Here is a 23,764-nt window from a genome sequence, read left to right on the forward strand (position 1 = left end):
CTATGGAGAAGTGTAGAAGGAGATCCTGGCGTGGTGTGGGCGAACCCCCCACCAGACGGTGGCGGAGTTCCACCGGTGGAGCTACTAGCCTGGGGTCAAGCCACACGAGCAGATGGACACCCTCCTGCGCATAACCAAGAGGTGGCTCCAACCCAACCTATACACCGCCACCAAGGTGGCAGAGAAGCTGGTCATAGATCGACTCCTGAGGACTCTGCCGCCCACAGAACACCAGCCCGTGGGGATGCAGGCATCGGGAACGCCCAAGGAACTCCGAATCGGCCTGGAGCGCGCCTTGGCCACCCTGGAACTCGGTCGGGAAGGGTGGCGATCCCGCAGCCCACCCAGGATATTCCCACCACACCGGCCCGAACACTGGTGCTACTCCGGGGGGTGGAGGAACCACCGAAGCCAGCCAGTCTATGGGACGCCCAGGGACGAGCACATGCCGATGGAACCGGACCTGGAGATACTGAGGAAGGCCCAGAAACCCTGGCTGGCAGGGTGCGCCCTCCATATGCCGAACCTGCCAAGAGTACCAACCCTGTGTGGGTCGAAGGAGCCCCGTTACCGCCCTGCCACACACGCTAACCCAATCTCGTCTGTGTTCCAACAGGTGAACCGGCTGGGGAACTTCGGGTGGGAGCAGAAGGAGGACGACCGCCTGAAACATTGCTGGGCCCAGGTGCGTCAGATAGAAGGGGTCAACCAGAGTCCGAACCAGAGACTCCCCTCCTACTTCCTCGTCAGGGGAGGCCTCCTGTATCAACGGGCTATCTGCAGAGGGGAAATCGTGGACCTCCTGGTAGTCCCCAAGACCAAGACGCAGATGCTGATGAACCTGGCCCATGCCCACCCACGTGGGGGCCACCTGGGGGCACCCTGGAAAAGCTAAAGGACCGTGTTGTTTGGCCGGCTCCCCTTATCCAGCTTCCCATCATAGACGTCCCCTGCGAGATGGTTGGCATGGACCTCGTGGGGCCGCTCCCCAAATCCACCCAGGGCCACAAGTACATACTCGTCATGCTGGACTATGCCACCCAGTACCCCGAGGCGGTGCTGCTACGCATAGCCACCTCCCATAACATTGCGAGAGAACTGGTGCTCCTGTTCAGTCGTGTGGGGATACTGAAGGACATCTTGACAGACCAAGGTATGCTTTTTGTCTCCAAACTAATGTCTGATCTGTGTCAGCTGTTGCAGGTAAAACACCTGAAGGCGTCTGTCTACCACCCACAGACCGACGGGCTCATCGAGAGGTTCAACCAAACCTTGAAGCAGATGCTACGGCGGGTGGTAGACGAAGAAGGGAGAAATTGGGACCTCCTCCTATCCTACGTCCTCTTCGCCATCCGGGAGTGCCCCCAAGCCTCCATGGGCTTCACCCCTTTCGAACTCCTCTTCGGACTGCCGGATGTGGCCCGGGAAACCTGAGAGGAACAGCCCTCCCCGTTCCACTCGGTCATCGATTACGTGCAGGAGATGCAGGGGAGGATTGACTGAGTGGCCCCAATTGTCCAGGAACATATGAGAGCCGCAGAGGAGGAACAGTAATGAGTGTACAACTGCCCGGTGCAACCCCGGGAGTTCCAGCCTGGCGATCCGGTGCTCCTACTAGTGCCAAACAGCTCCTGCAAGTTCCTAGCCTGGTGGAAAGGGCCATACACAGTCCTCGAACGGAAGGGGGCCATGAACTAGTGCCTGCAACAGCCCGGTAAGGAAGCGGAGGCACAAACGTACAATGTGAGACTGCTGGAAAAATGGGTAGAGCTGGCACCAGTAGTGTCTGCGTTCGTGGCCCGGGACGCGAGTCACAACGAGGCACCTTGGTCCGGCAGGGTGAAGACCTCACCCCCACACAAAAACAGGAGCTATCAGAGTTGGTGGGTCAATTCACTGATGTGTTCTCTACCTAAGCAGGAATGACGCAGCTGGTCCACCACGAGATCAAGACCCGGGCGGGAGTGGTGGTGCGGCAGTGGCCCTATCGGGTCCCGGAGGCGTGCCCCAAGGTTATTGAGGAGGAGGTCGGCCGAATGCTGCGGGACAACATCATAGAGGAATCCAACAGCCCCTGGTCCAGCCCCATCGTAGTCGTGCCAAAGCCTGACGGAAGTATGAGCCTATGCAATGACTTCCAGAAGCTGAACCAGGTCTCGGAGTTCGACAGCTATCCCCTCCCCCGAGTGAACGACCTAGTGGAGCGACTGGGGAGGGCCCGGTTCATATCCACCTTGGACCTAACCAAAGGCTACTGGCAAGTGGCACTGGCCCCAGAGGCGAGACCGAAGACGGCCTTCAGCATGGCAAATGGCCACTGCCAATACCAAAGGGTTCTCCCCTTTGGGCTCCACGGAGCACCCACAACGTTCCAGCGGCTGATGGACATTGTCCTGTGACCCCATCGTGCCTTTGCAGCCGCCTATCTGGACGATGTGGTCATCCACTCTTCCACTTGGTCGAATCACCTGTTCCACCTGGGGGAGGTCCTGAAGGAGCTCCGGAAGGCCGGGCTGACAGCCAACCCCAAAAAGTGTCACCCGGGGCTGACTGAGGCACAGTACCTATGGTACCGTATCGGCCGGGGCCTACTGAAGCCCCAGACGAAGAAAATTGAGCCCGTGAAAGACTATCCCTGGCCTGCATAAAAAAAAAAACAGGTACGTGCCTTCTTGGGGTTGGCAGGGTACTACTGCAGATTCGTGCCTAACTTCTCATCTGTAGCCTCCCATCTCTCAGATCTCACGAAGAAGGGCCAGCAGGACCGGGTGAAATGGTCTGCAGAAGCGGAGCGGGCGTTCCAAGCCCTGAAAGAAGTCCTCACCAGCACACAAGTGCTACCAGACTTCGCCCTTCCATTCACCGTGCACACAGATGCATCTGAGACCAGGCTGGGTGCAGTTCTCTCACAGACCTTTGATGGAGAGGAACACCCGGTCCTCTACGTCAGCCGAAAGTTGTCCCCAGCTGAGAGGAAGTATGCGGCCGGGGAAAGAGAGGCCCTGGCGATAAAGTGGGCCATCAAGGAGGTGCGATATTACCTGGCCGGTCGGCACTTCGTAGTGGTGACAGACCATGCCCCACTGCAGTGGATGGCCAAGGCCAAGGACACTAACACCAGGGTAACCCGATGGTTCCTCTCGTTGCAGGATTTCTCTTTCCAGGTCCAGCACCGGGCAGGGACCCACCATGGGAATGCAGATGCCCTCTCATGACGGGATGCACTGTGGGCCCGACACACGATGGCAGTAGGCTCGGAGCTGAGGGGGAGGTACTGTGGCGACAGGCCGGCGGCCGGCACACAAGAAACAAAGATCGCTCCTCCCGCGATTGCCGCTATGGTGCTGAAGAGACAGTGCCATTTCAGCACCACCAATGTTTTGGACAGCCAGAGAGTGCGGGGCGGGGCCAATGGGGCGATGCTAACCTAGACCCTCACCTGAGTTAATAACATGGCATACAGCTCGTGGTAATGTTAGACATTCCCATTCCCTTTTTAACGATAACACGAGTTAACGATAACATAGCATTGCAGCTGTTCACCATGATGTAATACAGAGAGTGGGTTAATGTTAACTATATTTAGCAAGTGTCTTGGACAAGGCAAGATGTAATAATTAGCATTAGGAGGATGGGATAGAGCCGTGTTTCTTCATGTATTCGGTGAATGTTAATGCTGGGTAACAGGTGCAGACAGTCAGTGGCTAACGGAACTTAGCTAGCTCAGTAATGTTGAGGCCAAAAGTTATTCACAACGTTAACGTGACAAAAAAAAAGATGATGGGGTTACAATAGGTTGTAATGCTTTCCACTATCTCTGTAATTTTGATTAAATTAATTAGGTTGTGCAAACTAAATTGGTGGTGAGGTGCTAAAGGCTGAAAGCACAAGTTTGCTAGATTCTCCTGTTGAATCTACAGTACAATTTTGTTTATTAGGAGAGTGGAGATCACATTTTCAAAAGTACACAATTTGGGATTCTGTCACGCAATTTCTCAGTCAAAACCAAAAGGCATTTGTCCATATTTTGTAGCTATTAATTAATCAACACTGTTTTTGCTCTTTTACAGCTTTTCAGATTGAAGGGAGCAGGACTCTTGTCTTCCCAGATGGCAGCGAGATTTGTAAGAAGATGCATCAACTCTAATTCTTACAGCGATCAAATGTTTAAATGATTTTCATAAATGTCACCTGAATTTCATACAATTGTTTGCCTATTTTCTGAGCATTTAGTAGAATTTTAGCATATAAACAGATTGCACTTTAGGATAATTGGAGGGGGAAATTTATAAACAGCACACCTCTGTGTTATTTTTGTGTTATTTTTAAACACATCTTTGTGTGGAAATGTACTTACACACAACGTATTAAATGTACTAAAACACTGATTGTGTTAAAAGCACAGAGAGAGAAAGAGAAGAACCTGGGCTCAGCCCTGGATGATTATCAGTTCAGCTAACACCCATCTGATCCTGCTGGAGCAATTTTTTACACAGGAAATCAAACTTTGCTTAAATGCACTCTGCTCATGAAGGACTGAAAAAAACTCTACTAAAGTCAAATATGGTTTGTATGAAAAAAGAGAGAGCTAAACTGTGAGGACTGAGAGAGAGAGAGATGTGTATGAGAGAGAGAGTACCCTCGGGGGGAGAGAGAAAGAGAGCGAGTACCCTCGGGGGGAGTGAGGGAGAGAGAGCGAGTACCCTTGGGGGAGAGAGAGAGTACCCTCAGGGGAGTGAGAGAAAGAGATAGTACCCTCGGTTAGAGTTGTGTCTGCTGTTCTCTCCCCATCGCCACGCTTGTTAAGATAATAATAAACTCCTGCAGCTGTGGCTGCAGCTCCAGCCGCATACAGCAGGGGGCGCAGTGGGCACAGTAACGGAAGACACTCAAGTTCCATCAGCGTCATAATGGGAGGGGGGGTTCAAGCCCTCTGATCTATTAGCGAATATTATTTGTATGAATATTATCTTGATCTGTTATTTAAAATAAAACCAGGGATCATCTGCATATATCTGCAGATATTATTATTATTATTATTATTATTATTATTATTATTATTAAGTAAAGTTAATAAGTAAATTGTATAATTTAATTGAATGTAATAGTATAATTTAAAAAGTATAGCCGGATCACTGCACAGAGGAAGTCTCTGACACCAAAATATTAATATTTTACTTCATTTTACTGCTGTAAAGTAAAATGGACATTTGAAATCTAAATCCCACTCACATCAGTTCACACTCAGCTCCTCTATGCTCACAATAAAGATTCATTTATTTCACTGTAGAATTTTAAAGTAATTGCAGTTCAAAGTCACATGATCTGTCAATGTAATTGATATAATGTATAATCTGTTATAAACTTGATATTTCAAATCCTTGATCGATGATCAAACTAGTTCACAGTAAGGTCCTCTATATGCAGGATAAAATTTTATTCATTTTATTCTAGAAAGTTAGCATATTTCCACTTCAAGTTTAAAAGATCAGTGAATGGAGCTGAGCCAAGAGAAGTTTAATCTACTACAGAGCGCTCATTTCAGATTGATAGACCATCACACCAAAAGATCTGTTTAAATCCTGATCGCAATAGGCAATGATCAGCTTAATAGGCTATTACAACCAGTAACCATGGTGCTGAATTTAATATCAGATTTTAATCATTTAACATCCTACATAAAAAAAACACAATTATTTAATATTTCAGTAGTATAATTTATTCAGCATTTTAAAAATATATCTTATCAAAGTTTTAACGACTTAGGCTAAGTGTGCCCATTAAGCCCCTGAAAATTACCCCTCATGTTCTGCTTACTCTCACAATCCTCCAAACTCCCACACCCAAAGTCTCCATAAACAAATGAGACAGCAGTGTATCCTACAAAAACTGAACGTTGTCCACAATGTGGAAACAACTCGGAGAGTAAGCTGGACTAACCAACAAAATTACCAAGACTGATAAACAATCTGCACACAATAATAAATACAATGAGGGAAAAAAGTATTTGATCCCCTGCTGATTTTGTACGTTTGCCCACTGACAAAGAAATGACCAGTCTATAATTTTAATGGTAGATTTATTTGAACAGTGAGAGACAGAATGACAACAAGAAAATCCAGAAAAACGCATGTCAAAAATGTTATAAATTGATTTGCATTTTAATGAGGGACATAAGTATTTGACCCCCTCTCAATCAGAAAGATTTCTGGCTCCCAGGTGTCTTTTATACAGGTAACAAGCTGAGATTAGGAGCACACTCTTAAAGGGAGTGCTCCTAATCTCAGCTTGTTACCTGTATAAAAGACACCTGTCCACAGAAGCAATCAATCAATCAGATTCCAAACTCTCCACCATGGCCAAGACCAAAGAGCTCTCCAAGGATGTCAGGGACAAGGTTGTAGACCTACACAAGTCTGGAATGGGCTACAAGACCATTGCCAAGCAGCTTGGTGAGAAGGTGACAACAGTTGGTGCGATTTTTCGCAAATGGAAGAAACACAAAAGAACTGTCAATCTCCCTCGGCCTGGGGCTCCATGCAAGATCTCACCTCGTGGAGTTGCAATGATCATGTGAACAGTGAGGAAGGAGCCCAGAACTACACGGGAGGATCTTGTCAATGATCTCAAGGCAGCTGGGACCATAGTCACCAAGAAAACAATTGGTAACACACTACGCCGTGAAGGACTGAAATCCTGCAGCGCCCACAAGGTCCCCCTGCTCAAGAAAGCACATATACATGCCCGTCTGAAGTTTGCCAATGAACATCTGAATGATTCAGAGGACAACTGGGTGAAAGTGTTGTGGTCAGATGAGACCAAAATGGAGCTCTTTAGCATCAACTCAACTCGCCGTGTTTGGAGGAGGAGGAATGCTGCCTATGACCCCAAGAACACCATCCCCATCGTCAAACATGGAGGTGGAAACATTATGCTTTGGGTGTGTTTTTCTGCTAAGGGGACAGGACAACTTCACCGCATCAAAGGGACGATGGACGGGGCCATGTACCGTCAAATCTTGGGTGAGAACCTCCTTTCCTCAGCCAGGGCATTGAAAATGGGTCATGGATGGGTATTCCAGCATGACAATGACCCAAAACACACGGCCAAGGCAACAAAGGAGTGGCTCAAGAAGAAGCACATTAAGGTCCTGGAGTGGCCTAGCCAGTCTCCAGACCTTAATCCCATAGAAAATCTGTGGAGGGAGCTGAAGGTTCGAGTTGCCAAACGTCAGCCTCGAAACCTTAATGACTTGGAGAAGATCTGCAAAGAGGAGTGGGACAAAATCCCTCCTGAGATGTGTGCAAACCTGGTGGCCAACTACAAGAAACGTCTGACCTCTGTGATTGCCAACAAGGGTTTTGCCACCAAGTACTAAGTCATGTTTTGTAGAGGGGTCAAATACATATTTCCCTCATTAAAATGCAAATCAATTTATAACATTTTTGACATGCGTTTTTCTGGATTTTTGTTTTTTTTTGTTATTCGGTCTCTCACTGTTCAAATAAATCTACCACTAAAATTATAGAATGATCATTTCTTTGTCAGTGGGCAAACGTACAAAATCAGCAGGGGATCAAATACTTTTTTCCCTCACTGTACCTTTTATGCTCGGGAGTGACTTCACACAACAAGAATAGGTATGGTTTACAAGTATCGGATGTTCCAGTGTTGTAGGGTTCTGCCTCCATTGTTTGGGAATGGAGAGAAGTTAACTGGTGTTCAGAGTAGGGTGGGGGAGGCGGGGAGTGATGCTGTGTTGTTGTTGTGTTTTTTTTTTCTTTTCTTTTTCCTATTGATATCAACCTCTCTGTACTCCATTCTGTATTAATCTAAATTGATGGAAAATACCCGAAGCTCGATCAGATTCCTAAGTTGGAATGTGAAAGGTCTGAACAGTCCCATTAAAAGAGCCAAAGTTTTGACATATTTAAAACTACAAAAACCTACATTGCATTTCTTCAGGAAACTCATCTCCGTCTCGGGGATCAACGCAGACTCCAAGCTCGCTGGATTTCGCATATGTTCCACTGCAATTTTGATTGGAGGTCCAGGGGAGTTTCTATTCTGATAAGTAAGACTGTGCCCTTTTCTTTTGATACAGTTATTTCTGATGTAAATGGTAGATATGTGACTGTGGAAGGGAAAATTTCACAAACGACAGTAGTTTTGGTGAATGTATATGCCCCGAATTTTGATAACGCTCCTTTTGCTCAGAATTTGTTGTCAAAAATTCCTGCTTTGAACACACATCTCTTGATATTTGGGGGAGATTTAAACTTTGTTATTGACCCAGTTTTGGACAAATCTAGTGCTGTTACAAAGGCTCCCTCTGCAATGGCAAAGGTGTTCTCTGAGTTTATGGTTCAGAATGGTTACATTGATCCTTGGAGGTATTCTAACCCCACAATGAGAAAATATTCCTTTTTTTTCTAATGTACATAAATCTTTGTCTCGCATTGATTACTTTTTTTTATTAATAACTCTCTAATATCTCGGGTTGTAAACTCTGAATATCTACCAATTGTTATTTCAGCCCACGCTCCTTTAAGTGACATTCTTCTACTTGACATTCTTCTACTTTTGCATCGCGCCTTTCGCCCACCATGGAGGCTTAATTCTCTACTTTTATCCGATTCAGCGTTTTGCAAGTATATCTCTACTTCAATAGATGATTTTCTTCTTACTAATCAAACTGATTCAATCTCTTACTCTTTACTTTGGGAAACTCTAAAGGCCTTCTTAAACGGACAGATAATCTCTTATTCTGCTCATGCCAATAAGAAACGTAAGAATAAGAAAAAAGAGATATCTGATCATATTCGAGCTATTGTCGACCAATATGCTCTCAACCCAACCCCTGAGCTGCATAAACAAAGGCTTAATTTGCAGGTGGAGTTCGATTTGTTATTGACAGGTGAGGCGGAGAGGCTTTTTTTTACATATGCGTGGCAATTATTATGAATATGGGGATAAGGTCAGTCGGTTGTTGGCTGCTGCGTGGCCGAGCGGCTTCGCGCTCTATTACTCAAATTATGCAGTCCAATGGTGCATTAACCTTGGATCCTGTAGAAATTAATTCAACTTTTAAAAGTTTTTACTTGTCTTTATACACAGCTGGAGCTCCTGACAATTCAGGTAACATGGACCTTTTTCTTAGAAATATTGATTTTCCCAAAGTTGACCCTCTATTGGCATCTGAACTTGTCAGCGCCATCACCTTAGATGAGATCATTAACTCAATCAATTCACTGCAATCTAAGTAATCACCTGGCCCGGGCAGGTTTCCTTCCGAATTTGATAAGAAGTTTCATGTTACATTGGCCCCATTACTTCTGGCTGTATTCGAGGAATCCTTAAAACTATTTTTAGGATTCCTAAACGCTGCCACAAACATTGAGACAAGCATCTATAACTCTATTGCTTAAAGATGGGAAGGACCCAACATTATGTAATTCGTATAGACCTATTAGCCTCCTCAATGTTGATGTCAAGATTTTAGCCAAACTTTTGGCCTTTCGTTTAGAGGGGATTCTCTCTAGCATTATTTCAGAGGAGCAAACTGGATTTATAGAAGGACGGCATTCCTTTTCTAATATTCGTACTCTTCTTAGTATTTTATATTCAAAACAAAACAGCAGCTCCTCTGAAGTGGTCATTTCTTTGGACGCAGAAAAGGCGTTTCATAGGATAGAATGGGAATATCTTTTTATGGTGCTAAAGAGGTTCGGCTTTGGGGATGGACTAATATCATGGATCGGTTTATTATATGTGGAACCGCAAGCTTCCATATATACCAACGATGCTAAATCTGACAATTTTACTTTGTCACGGGGTACGCCCCAGGGATGTCCTCTGTCTCCCTTAGTTTTTGCCATAGCAATTGAGCCTCTCTCGATGACGCTTAGAACTCTTCCTGTATTTCAGGGTATAATTCGCAAGGGAATTGAACATAAACTAACCCTATATGCTGATGACTTACTACTTTTTGTTACAGATCCAATTGCATCTATTCCAGAGATAATATGCATATTAAATGACTTTGGGAAATTTTCCGGGTATAAACTGAACCTACAAAAGAGTGAATGCTTACCCATAAACCAATCTGGCCAAAAAATAAAACCGACGGAAATACCTTTTCATTTGGTGGAATCAAAATTCACATATCTCGGAGTTAATGTCAACTGTTCCTATTCTGCATTAATGGCGGCGAATGTTACACCCTTAATTTCATACATGAAGTCAGCCTTTCAAAGATGGGCAGCTCTACCATTATCCCCTCTTGGTAGAATAAACACTGTAAAAATGAACATTCTTCCAAAATTCCTCTACCTTTTTCAGTCCATTCCTTTGTTTTTACCCAAATCTTTCTTCAAGATTATAGACCAATTAATCTCCTCTTTTATATGGGCATGAAAAACTCCCAGGGTTTCCAAATTTTCACTTCAAAAGAGTTGACTAAGTGGTGGCCTCTCATTGCCCAATTTCATGTATTATTATTGGGCGGCTAATATTCAGAAACTGGTGCTCTGGGTGCAGGCCCCCTCTCTTCCATGGTGCCACTTAGAAGCACAGTCTTGTATTTCAACCTCCCTCTCTGCTATGGTGTTCTCCTCCCTTCCTATAGCCCTTTCACAATACACGGATAATCCAATAGTACGTACCTCTCTAAAAATTTTCTATCAGTTTCGCCATCATTTTAAATCTATCTCGGCCTCAACCATGGCACCTATATGTAATAAACACCTCTTTCCCCCCTCCTTTACAGATTCCACATTCTCTTTTTGGGAAAAGAAGTGTCTGAAATGCTTTGAGGATCTTTTCATTAATAATGTGTTTGCAAGCTTTTCTGAATTATCCTTGTCATTCAGCCTTCCTCCTTTCAAATTAGGCATTGTGTTTCCTCCCTATTTGCTGGTTTTCCCTCCTTACCTACAAAATCTGCATGGGAAGAGGTGTTCAAGCTGAATCCTCATAAGGGTGGCATTATTTCACGGATATATGCAACGATCTGATCACAGGACGATTCTTAAATTATCAAAACCATTAGTGCTTGGGAAGAGGAATTGGACCTGGAGCTTGAGGATGGTTAGTAGGGCAGAGCGTTAGATAATATACGTACTGCCACGTCATGTGCTAGACTTAGTTTCATACAATTTAAAGTGGTCCATAGGGCTCACCTCTCTAGGAGTAAACTGTCTAAAATATATCCCAGTGTTCCTGACGTGTGAAAAATGCAAACTTTCGCCCTGTAACCTGAGTCATATGTTTGCACTCTGTCCCAGAATGCAGAACTTTTCATGTGATACATTTTCATGTGATTCATTTATGTATGATTCATTTACATGTGATTCATTTTCATGTGATTCATTTACTGATTTGCTTCTCTTTAAATCCAGTTTTAGACTGTGATATTACAAAGCTCTTTACAGATTATTACTTGCCACACTGTATGAGATAACCCCAGTAAAATTGCCTGAATTCTATAATATAATATGTTCACCATGTTAGGTTTAAATCCTCTAAAAACAGATTCGCAATTGAATAATATTACTCTGTTCCAGTTCACATCCTTCAAAGCATTGGCATGTTTTGATTACTCTCACAATCCCCCAAACTCCCACACCCAAAGTCTCCATAAAACAAATGAGACAGCAGTGTATCCTACAATAACCAAAAGTTGTCCACAATGTGAAAACAACTCGGAGAGTAAGCTGAACTAACCAAAAACATTACATTAATACAGAAGTAGATTTAAGAGGAGTAAGTCCACAAAATCTAGGCGAAGTAATACAACGACAATATCTTCAATAAAAATCCAAATACTGTAGAGCTGGAAGGCCGAGTGCAAAAGATAAAAATAAAAGAAGAGCGAAAAAGACGTCTCTGTGTAGGTGATGCAGTTCACCCCAATATCAAGAGTTTAACATAGTCTCCTGCTTCCTCCGCTGAAATAAAGTCCTTCTGAACACCGTTATATGTAATGCGAAGCCGAGCTGGGTGAAGTATTCCATAGCGAGTGCCCTCAATACCACGAAGTTGACGCCGAACCTCGTTAAACGCGGCCCGGGCCCAGGCTGTCTTGGCTGTGTAGTCAGGGAAAACGGAGATAATCAAATCCATCCATTAATCCATCTTCTACCGCTTACTCCTTCTTCAGGGTCGCGGGGGAACCTGGAGCCTATCCCAGGAAGCATCGAGCACAAGGTGGGGTACACCCTGGACAGGGTGCCAGTCCGAGATGGTCAAATCCCTCACTTTAATCTGCTGGAGCTCTCTCGCACGGCATAAAATGTCAACACAGTCACTGTGATAATGGAATCTGCACACAATAGCTCGTGGTCGTTCACCAGGCTTGGGCTTCGGCTGAAGGGTCCGGTGGGACCGGTACAAAACCAGCTCCTTCTCCAGATGGAATGCCTCTTTTAACAAGGCCACTACAGCAGCAGTTGTACAGGTGTCAGCGCCCTCTGGAACTCCGACTATCCTAACGTTATTGCGCCGTGACCTCGACTCCAAATCCTCACATTTATTCTCTAATTGAGTCACGGTCGCAGTGAGAGACTCGATAGTAGTCTTCATATGAACTATGTCATTGGTGCAACCAGAGAGAGCGTGCTCCATTTCCCCAACAGTACCTTTCAATGTTGATATGGTAGCCTCGGTAGCAACTTTATCACTAGCCAGCTGTGTTTTCACAGCCTGCAGGTCAAGCTGCATAGTAGACAGCGCACCCCCGAGGTTCTCCTGGAGCTACTGGAGCTCCTTTTTTAAAATATCGGCAATGTCCTTCCTGAGTAAAGCCAGCAGCTCGAGCCTGAGTGCGGTGAATTCAGGGTCACTGCTCGGCAACGCGGATTCAGGGGAAGAAGGTTACTCGCTCGCGGCACACACACTAGACCTCAGTCGTGTCTGAATGCTACCACGGGTTTTCATGTTCTTTCCAGACATTTTAATGTGCCACAAAGTTAAAAGTAAGCGGAAACCAGGAAACGGAAAACAAGGAAACAGAGTAGAATAAGTCAAAATCTATTGTATGACCGAAAAGCGCAAATTAATTACAATTTTAATCGATATCAGCAGGAGCCTCCAACTTCGTGTCCTACTCCATCGAACTCCGAATTCGAATCCCTAAAATGCGATTTTCCAATAAAAATTATGATTAAAAAAAAAAGATTGAGACAAGTACAGTAAATCACATAATACAGATATGATACACTACATGGCCAAAAGTATGTGGACACCTATATATACACTTACCAGTCACTTTAATAGGAACGTCTGTACACCTGCTCATTTATGCAATTATACAATCAGCTAATCATGTGACAGCAGCACAGTGCATAAAATCATACAGATACAGGTGAAGATCTTCAGTTATTATTCCTGTCAAACATCAGAATGGGGGGAAAAATTAGATCTCTGTGACTTTAACCGTGGTATGGTTGTTGGTGCCAGATATATATGCACACACACACACACACACACACACACAAACCTGCTCATCTACGATCACATATACAGCTGCACACATACCCCTAAAAACACTTTAACACATAAACCTATACAGCTACTCACCTACACTCCCAAACCTGCTTACAAACAGACACCTATGCACACCTACATACACAAACACTCAACTACACACCCATGCCTACACACACACACACCTACAGTATTTACCTACGCACACACCAGGGATGGAATTATGGGAATTATGAATATTAAAAAAATTAAAAAACATATCTACATATTGCTTGTATACATTAGAACGAAATGTCCTGTTTCTCCAAGACCATGGTGCAACACACAACAGTACACAAGACTACATAAAGTGAAAATACACAACTGTGTGAGACAAGTGCAGCACAAAAAATATACAGAACAATATACTGAGCCCTGTTCTGTCTCCTGCTGTTTCTGTCCCCAACCAATACCACATCCCCCTCCCCACCTGCCCAAAACATCCTGTAATACCAATTAACAAAGACTAGTAGAAATGATTTGGAGAAATAAAATCACAGTGTATTGCTGTAAATAAGTGCACAATCCACAAACCAATAGGTAAAGTTTAAACAGATTTAAATAGACATTTAAGCAATTTACATTATTGAGATGGAGTTCACAAGCCAAAACAGTTAAGAAAACATTCATATAGACACCTCATTGGCTGTGATTACATGCATCTCAGATCCAGATGAATTAATTCTGATTGCAGATTCTGAATGAACTGTTTATATGTTTCCCCAAACAGGACTCTCTTTATAATATCTGCGTTTATCTATATGTTAGTTGTAATCCAATCCTAAATTATGCTTATACATGGAGTGAGATTTATTGAGCACTTTACCATAACAGTATGGAGTGTGTGAGTCTGGTCAGACTACACCACCATTTTGCAGCAGAATATAGAACATATTTCTTATTTCATATTTCCTATTATAAGATTACAATAAACCAAATCTAAGACTATTAAACCTATTTTGAGAGTCTGGCTCATTCTAAGCTTTACATTTTCTTCTTCAATTGGCAGATAATTTTGCTTCATTCTAGAAATAAATGCTTAAAATAAGCAAAATTATCTGCTAATAGAACAAAACTATTTCAAGCTTGGTTAAACACACACACACACACACACATATAAGAAAGTCTAGAAATAGGTTTAATAATCTTATATTTAGGTTATTGTAATTTTATAATAGAAAATACTAGATAACTATGACTATATTCAAGATATTTTCATTTGTAAAATGTCATTTGTTGACGTAAAAATTTTCTCATTTATTGTGGATTATATATTGTAACAATTATTGTTGTGAATCATATCCTTCATTTTACAGAAAGGCCATGTGTTATTCTTTTTTTTTCTTGTGATCTCAACTTATTATTATTATTTTTTAACTTTTTCATATGTCGAAATGCATTATTGGTAATATATCATCATAAAGTTTGCAACAATGCAGTAGTCAACACTACAGTAGTCCTGATCGAATAGTCAGTTTCAGTGCGAGATAGACCACCCGCTCACCTGAGCTCAGGATCAAACCCACAACCTTTAGTGCTCTAAGACTATAAGCTCCCTGATATGTTGTACGTATGGCTAATAATGCATTTCGACTTATGAAAAAAATAAGTCGGGATCTTGAGATCACAAGAGAAAAATTAATCATAGTCTTTCTGGACTTCCGTATTCTTCGGTTACATTGCACACACTTTTTTTCTTCACTTTGGTTTTAAAACAATGCCTAGAATTTAAACCATGTGCGATTAGGAGGTATTGCGACACTCCACCTGTGTGATGGTGCTAGAACTTGACCAATCAGAGTGATAGAGTCGTTTCCGGTATCCAGGAAGTTGACACAAACTCGGCTCAGTGCAGGTTCGCTTTAGCCTTAGCTTTAGCTTTCCTCACAGTTTTGATGTCCTTTAAGTTTATATAAACTGAAACATTTGAATGCAGTAGTAATGGACTGGAAAGAAGGCGGTGGGGTGAGTGAGTTTACATTCAGTAGTTTCGTTTAAAATATGTTGTGTTTAGTATGTGAGCTAACATAGCTAGCTAACAGAGCTAGTTCATTTCTAATTCAGCCTTGTATCCATTTAGCTAGCCTGGCAACTTCTACAGTTACTTTACGATATTAATATTAATTTAACGGACGCTACTTAATTATGAGAAGTAAAATACTCCACGTTAACAAGCTTTGAGTCCAGAGTTAGATCATATTGACAGCAGACAGCCAAAGTAGCTTATTATTTGGCTGTACTTTTAAAGTAAAATAAACAGTACAGTTTGTAGTAAAAATAAAAGAAAGAGTACAATCATAGCCAATTTAAACTGAGACCTTTAAAATCCAGATTACCGAGCTGGCTAAAAGAGCAGTAGCACAAGGGAAAGTTGTGCAGCACATTTGAAGACATGTTTTAATATTCAAACATAAACTGCCTCGTAAAACTTTGGTTCATATGTAAACAGTTGAAAATTTAGAAACGAACTACTAATTAATATAATGGGGGGTGGGGGGGGGGCTTCTGTTTTTTATATTCGAACATAAATTTGAAGAACTGGCACCACATTGCATCACAACATTTCAGGGTACACAGCACAGAGGTATATGATGTTGTAACAGTGCTATAAAAAAAACAAAAGATAAGGCAAGTATTTGACCGTTTGTGGTTTAAGTTTTTGTATCAGCTGTGCTAACTCACACTTGTGCGAACACTAGCTGTGTCTTTGACAATGTATCTGTGACACAGGACAGTAGTGTTTCAGCTACAGCACATTTGTTTAGGAAATCAAAACAGTCTCATTATGAGTTCAAACAAGAGGAAGCCACTTTAGCTTTGGACTGGACTACATGAGTATGCCAGAGAGTGTGTAAGAGACTGACCTGGTCAACAGGCTTTAAATACATGAAATATCTTTCATGGTCATGCTTATCAGCATCAGGTGTGCTAATAATCACACAAGTGTTTTGTTAAAAGGGTGTTAGTATAAAATTTAAATTTCTTTATAATAATTTACTTTCTTCATTTTAAAGGTATAGAATTTTAAAGGAATCTGCAACAAATAAACACAGGTGTGGTCAGTCAGGAAAGACTGTGTGTGAATGTTTGGTGCGTGAATGTTTGGTGCCTTTAGATTTTCACTCCGATTAAGAGGCTAATTGTAAACTCATCTCTCTGGGTAGGGATAAATTTCCTCTTCCTTTTATTTTCATATCCTGAGTTAGATTCCGTGGTCCATTTTTATTTTTTTTAGTTAGATTTTTTTACCAGGCGCTTGGCTGGGTTGTAGAGGCTTGAGTATATAATTTCTTTTTAGAAAATGAAGACGCGCTTCGCTGCTGTTGCCTGAGATGAAGTCGCATCGAATTCTGATTGGTCAACCTTGTTTCTAAGCAGCCACTTGTTTAAACCTGCACTTTCCTGGTTTCCGCTGTATGCGGCAGCCTACGTGCTCTAGACTATTTTCAGCAGCAGAACTTGGTTATAACTGACTATATGGTTATAACTGAAAGGCTACATCACCAATAAAGCCTGTTGTTGTTATTATTATTGTTGTTGTTGTTGTCACTTTCCATCCTTGTCTGGTCGGGCAAGTAAAATTCTCTTCCACTTGCCCGACCAAAAATTCACTTGTCCTGGACAAGCGTTAATTTAATTCAGTTTTTTCCATTCAGTTTTATTTGTATAACACTTTTCACAATGAACATAGTCGCAAGTGCTTTACAGAAATATATATATATATATATATATATATATATATATATATATATATATATATATTTCAGATGTAAATTTTAAATTGATAAATTTGTCCTTAATGAGCAGCCAGAGGAGATGGTGGCAAGGAAAAACTCCCTGAGATGATATGAGGAAGAAACCTTGAGAGGAACCAGACTCAAAAGGGAACCCAACCTCATCTGGGTGACACCGGATAGTACAATTATAAATAATTCCATTCTATAACTGTGTGCTATACGATAAAACAAAAAGTACAACTGTGTAATCAGGAAATTCACCACAGTCTCAACATGAAGTCTATTCCGCTGAAGTCATGAACTGTCCACCAATGGAGACCCAAGTGCAAAGTCTGTTTGTGCAATTGTAGTCCAAAACCGTCACCGCAAGTGCAGTCCCAAGACACCGCATCAAAACTGCCCACGTAAATTGCAGTCTAATGCCATCCCCACAGCCTCCAAATGTGTCCGCAGGCTGTCCATATGGGGCCATCCTCAGCAACAATGACTGACCTCCAAGCGACGAGAACTCCAGAAGCAGGGCACCAGGAAGGTCCAGACCGGTGCGGAAAGCAGAATGGGTCAGGCCCACTGCTATCCCAGGAGCAACATGTGTGGAGCTTGTTATTGTGACGATTAGACATTGGTATCATCGGTCTTCGCAGGTGTTGTCATCTGGAATCTTCGTAGAGGCTGATTCTGAGCTGGAGCTCAACATTCACTGATTAGAAATTAGTAGAAAGGAAACGAATAGAGAAGGATTAGCATAGATGTTCATTGCATTTCAGGCAGAGATGACCATGTGCATTTGCTATCATTTTTCAGACATGACTGGAGTAGGGATGTAAGGAGAACCAATACTTCGGTACCAAGTCGGTACCCACATTCTTAAAACGTACTTGTTTTTCTGCAGTAGCATTGGTATAGATTTTAATGAAGATACCAAGGTTGCAGTTCTTCCGGACCTGATTGGGGCAGAAAATATGTGCAAGTGTTTTAGTCGGACCACAAGTGGTGAAGAAGAAGAACAACAACTACAAGCACATGGAAAAAACTACAGAAGTTTATCTCCACCCCGACTCATTGAGAGGAAAGGTGGTAGGAGTTAAATATGGAAATACTTGGCATTCGAGGCGGATGACAGCAAACATAATTGATGCTCTGAAGCAGGTGTGTAACCGATGCTATCATTCATTTCAAACAAAGCGAGGAAACACGTGGAATTTGGCGAAGCACCTGAAAGATGGTCCTATAATATGTTTGTTTGAGGCAGTGTGCATTGTGGCCGTGAAACCAGCTAACGTTATGCTCCATGTAATGTTGGCGATAGCCAGTTATTTGTTAACGACACTAACACATTGCAATGTTATAAACCTCCTAATGGGTCACCATGCATCGCCATTCAGCCCGTGTCCTGTCAGATAAATGTAGCCTAATGTCATTAATAATTATTCAAATGTTCATGCTTTTAATAAATCTTTTTGGCCTGCCACAATATCAGTGAATTTAAACTTTATGCTTTCATTCAGAGTATAAGGGGTGTGTGCGTGCGTGTGTGTGCACCTCCACTTTAGCCTCCCCTCATTGTCAGACAGTGATAACTAAAATATCCCCCTCTCTCTTTTTGCCAGTATAAGCCAGAGGAGGATGTCCTCCAGGAGAGTTTTTAATTTTATTTTTATACCACACGGTGGTATCGACTTTGGTATCGAGTATCGTGTACTTTTGGTGGTATCGGTACCAACTACTAGATTTTTGGTATCGTGGCATCCCTAGACTGGAGTACAAGGTTATGAGATGCGTTATGTGAATGCTAGGCTAAAGAAATGTGTCGTGCTGATATATTTATATATTGTATAAAAAAATAACTTTGAACTATTATTGTTCAAATCGCTTTTAATGTCAAATTCTTCAAGCTGAGAAAGGCCTGAAGGGCACACCTCCTGAGTCTGATACTCATCCTTGAGGAAGAAAGTGATTTGGCCTGAAGATGGCTGCTGCTAATGTTTTAGCTATTGCTACCTTTTTGGTATTTCATCAGAAAATGTTTAATCTGACCACAATAATTTATTTTTAATGTATAACATTTCAGGCAATTTCGGCAGTATTGTTTTTGATCAGACTAAACTTATGAGTTGAGACAGTTTTGAATGAAAAGTTTTGTTTTTGTGTTGCACAGTGGTTCATATCTGATGGAATAAACAGTTATTTGTAGTGATTTAGTCATTATTTTTCTCTGCAGTGTCACACTCACAGCCATGGTAACGATGGGCAAAGCAGTCATGGTACACACGGAGCACATGGTGGCCACTCACATGGCTTTATGCCCAGTTTCCCGTTTCTGCAGAGGAGTGAAGCCATGTTGGACCCCACACAGCAGCCAAAGAAATACACACACATTGAAGACAGCAGCAGCTGGGACATTGTTAAAGCCACACAGTAAGCTCTGCAAACTCATGGTTCTTAATAAATATGAGTATGTTTCAATGATTTACTTATTGGATATTTGATCATGTTTGACATTTTCCACTGACATAATTTATGCTCTGCTTTTTTGATTGAGAACACAGTTCTTACGCGAGAGCACGGGTCACAAGACATAACACATGCTACCATCATACATACAGTACCCGCCACTAATATTGGCACCCTTTGTAAATATGAGCAGAGAAGGTTGTGAAAAATTGTCTTTATTTTTTAATCTTTTGATAAAAAAAATCACAAAAATACTCTGCTCTCATGGATATCAAACAATTGCAAACAAAACACAGGTTTATCTAAACAAATCTTTGTTAAATATAGGTGTGCAAAAGTCATTGGCACCCCTATGAATTCATGTGAGGAAAAATATATTTGAAGTATATTCTCATTGATATTTTAATTTATTTTGTACACCTGGGTGACAAGGAACAGGAAATTGTTCAACCATGACTTTCTGTTTCACAGGGGTATAAATATGAGGTAATGCAGGCCAAATTCCCTTAGTCATTCATAACAATGGGTAAGACCAAGGAATATAGCTGTGATGTGCGGCAAAAGGTTGTTGAGCTTCACAAAATGGGACCTGTCTATAAGAAAATAGCACAAGCATTGAAACTGCCCATTTCCACCATCAGGGCAATAATTAAGAAGTTCCAGTCAACTGGAAATGTTATGAATCAACCTGGAATTGGACGTCTGTCTATGTTGTCCCAACGCACTGTGAAGAGGATGGTTCGAGTGGACAAAAAATCTCCAAGGATTACAGCTGGAGAATTGCAGAAGTTAGTTGCATCTTGGGGTGAGGAAGTCTCCAGAACTACAATCCGAAGTCACCTACATCACCACAAGTTGTTTGAAAGGGAAGGGAATCCACCACAATGGATTTGAAATGAAACAGTCAAGATGTGATTGAACTGTAGATTTTCAGCTTTAATTCAAGTGTTTAACAAAAATATTGTATTAACTGTTTCGGAATTACACCAGTTTCACAGGCTCAAAAGTAATTGGACAACTGACTGATAAGCAGTTTCATGGCCTAGTGTGGCATGTTTCCTCATTATTTCATGGCAGTTTAAGGAGATAAAACGTCTGGAGCTGATTCCATGTGTTGAATTTGCATTTGGTAGCTGTTCATGGAACTCTCCGTATGTAGTCCAAATAGTCCAATGCAAGTGAAGGAGGCGATCAATATTCGTAAATAGAAGGAATGCACAAGTGTGCTCAGCAACACCAAAAGACCTGGAAGACCATGGAAGACAACTAAATTGAATGAATTTTTATATTGGTGAAGTGAATGACTATTTCCTTGGTGAAGTCAAGAACACTCTCCAGGAGAATGTTACATTCACCTTCATGAATGTAAATACAGATTTACCTCAAGATGCAAACCACTGGTAACAGGCCAGTTTAGACTTTACTAGTAAACATCTACAAAAGCCTGACCAGTTCTAGAATAGGATTCTTTGGACAGATGAAACCAAGATTAACTTGTACCAGAATGATGGGAAGAGAAGTGTATGGACAAGGAAAGGAAGAGCTCATGATCCAAAGCACACCACATCATCTGTCAAACATGTTGGAGGCAGTGTTAGTTCATGTGCATGAATGACTAAGAATAGAACTGGATCACTGGTGTTTATTGATGATGCGACTGATGATAGATGTAGCAGGATGAATACTGAAGTGTATAGGGCTTTACTTTCTGCTCAGATTCAGTCAAATGCTGCAAAACTAATAGAACAGTGCTTCAAAGTACAGATGGATGACCCAAAACTTGCAAAAGCAAGTGAAGAGCTTCTTAACGCAAAGAAATGGAAGGTTCTTAAATGGCATAGTCAGGCACCTGACCTCAATCCAACGGAGCTGCTTTTCACTTACTGAAGACAAAACTGAATGCAGAAAGACCCACAAACAAGCAGCAACTGAAGGCAGCTGCAGTAAAGGCCTGGCAAAACATCTCAAGGGAGGAAACTCAGCATTTGGTGATATCCATGGGTTCCAGATTTCAGGCAGTCATTGCTTACAAAGAATTAGCATCCAAGTATTAAAAATAATCCTTATATCTATAATTGTTAGTTTGTCCAATTACTATAAGAGCCTGTGAGGGTCTCTGTAGACACTAGCTGTTATTCCTAAAAGGTAAATGCAATATTTTTGTTAAACCTCTTGAATTAAAGATGAAATTCAGTCACATCTTGACTGCTTCATTTCAAATCCACTGTGGTGGTGTACAGAGGCAAAATTAATTAACATTGAGTCACTGTCCAAATACTTATGGACCAGGCTGTATGTGGAGACCTGTCCATCACGCCTATATATACTTGCTGAACATCCCGTTCCAAATGTAGTCAGTCCGTTGCTGTTATAATAATATCCACTCTTCTATAAAGGCTTTCCAATAGGTTTTGGAACGTGGCTATGGGGAATTGTGATCTGTGAAGGACACTTGTCTTCCACTCTATCCTTGGCAAATCATGTCATGTATTTTACTTTGTGCACGGTGGCACTGTCATGCTGGAGCAGATTTGAGTCCCTTAGTTCCAGTGAAGGAAAATCTTAATGCTACATCATACAGAGATGTTTGTTACAATTGTGTTACAACAGTTTGGGAATGAACCACATATTGGTAAGGTGTCCACAAACTTTTGGCCATATAGTGGAAGTTAATTTTTATTCATGCTGCCTTTTGCAGTTATGGTGTTAATGAAGCTTACAAAGCTTAAAATTAGCATTTAAATAAAACATTTTTATTGGTTTGTGAGCGATCACATGCGTTTAGTGGGTGCGGTTTAGAAACATCTGCCAAACAGATAAATCTAAATGATTATAGGTGTGATATTTGGATTTGCATAATTCATTTAAATGATCTTTTATGCCAGATTTACCTTGTACTTTTCACACAATTGATGATTATTTACACATTTGGTTGTGTTCCTTCCTCCATAATATGTTGTCTATTTCTATTTTATTTTTGAGTATCTTATGTTTGAATAATGCTAAACATATTCATTCATTCATTCATTCATTCATTCATTCGTCTTGAGTAACTGCTGTATCTAGTCAGAGATGTGGTGGATCCGTAGCCTAGTTTTGAGCACACAGAGTTGTGCAGGAATACACCCTGGATGCCAGTCCACTACAGGGCGTGAACATGCGTGCACGCACACATGCACTTATTTTCATTCCGAGGGGCAATTAATATTTATCAGTTCAACTAGCAGCATGTTTTGAAGGTAGAAGGAAACCAGACAACCCAGAGGAAACCCATGCAAACACTGGGGAAATGCATGGAAAATTCTGCACAGACAGTAACCCAAGCTCAGGATCAAATCGGGAACCCAGGAGCTGCTCAAAGCTACTTGCTGCACCACACTCCACCACTATGAATTCAGCTCACACACTAGAATTTTAAGTGCACACTAACAAAGAGCTAAATATGGTTTGCTGTTTTACAGGTTTGGCGCATTTGATCGGTGCAAAGAGCTGGTCGAAGCGGGTTATGATGTTCGACAGCCTGATAAAGAAAATGTCACTTTGCTGCACTGGGCAGCCATTAATAACAGAGCAGATCTCATCAAGTAAGATTTCATCAGTCTGTCTGATTTTAATGTTTTATTTTAATGATTTCCTTCATTTTGAAGTGTAAAGTTGAGGGATGAACATTTGTTTTGGCTTGACAGCACACTGAACATGCTAAAGAAGCTGATTAAATTATACTACAAGGTTTATTGGTGTTAAAATATTCAAATTGTAAATGTTTACTTTAATTTGCTAAAGGTTATAATGCTAATAGGTTAAGGTTAAATAAAAGCTTTTAAGTTATATATTTACATTTTAAAATTTTTAAATATTGTATTTTTGTTTGGTTATGTAATTTTATAATTTTTGTTTAATTCTAGCTGATTGCATGGCTGTATGCTGTAGTGCTAACAGGTTAAAAGGTTCAGTAGCACAAAGTTTTGTAGCACAGAATAAAACATTTAAAAATGTTTTATTTTATTAATCTATTTAAAATAATTGTTAGTTTAGCTTTGCTTCAAATT

At 41.7% G+C, this 23,764-nt stretch overlaps 1 protein-coding gene across 1 annotated transcript in view; it reads left to right on the plus strand.

The window, feature by feature from the left end:
* Positions 1-15,325: 15,325 nt before the first annotated feature.
* zdhhc13 (zinc finger DHHC-type palmitoyltransferase 13) overlaps positions 15,326-23,764 on the plus strand; it is a 32,745-nt gene continuing 24,306 nt past the window's right edge. The window contains exons 1-3 of the mRNA XM_053634690.1: positions 15,326-15,489; positions 19,483-19,679; positions 23,177-23,299. Of these exons, the coding sequence (XP_053490665.1) occupies positions 15,466-15,489; positions 19,483-19,679; positions 23,177-23,299 (344 nt within the window). The 5' untranslated portion in view covers positions 15,326-15,465. The remainder of the gene's footprint in view (positions 15,490-19,482; positions 19,680-23,176; positions 23,300-23,764) is intronic.

The sequence above is a fragment of the Ictalurus furcatus genome, chromosome 10 (assembly GCF_023375685.1).
Source record: "Ictalurus furcatus strain D&B chromosome 10, Billie_1.0, whole genome shotgun sequence".
NCBI classification, from domain to species: domain Eukaryota; kingdom Metazoa; phylum Chordata; class Actinopteri; order Siluriformes; family Ictaluridae; genus Ictalurus; species Ictalurus furcatus.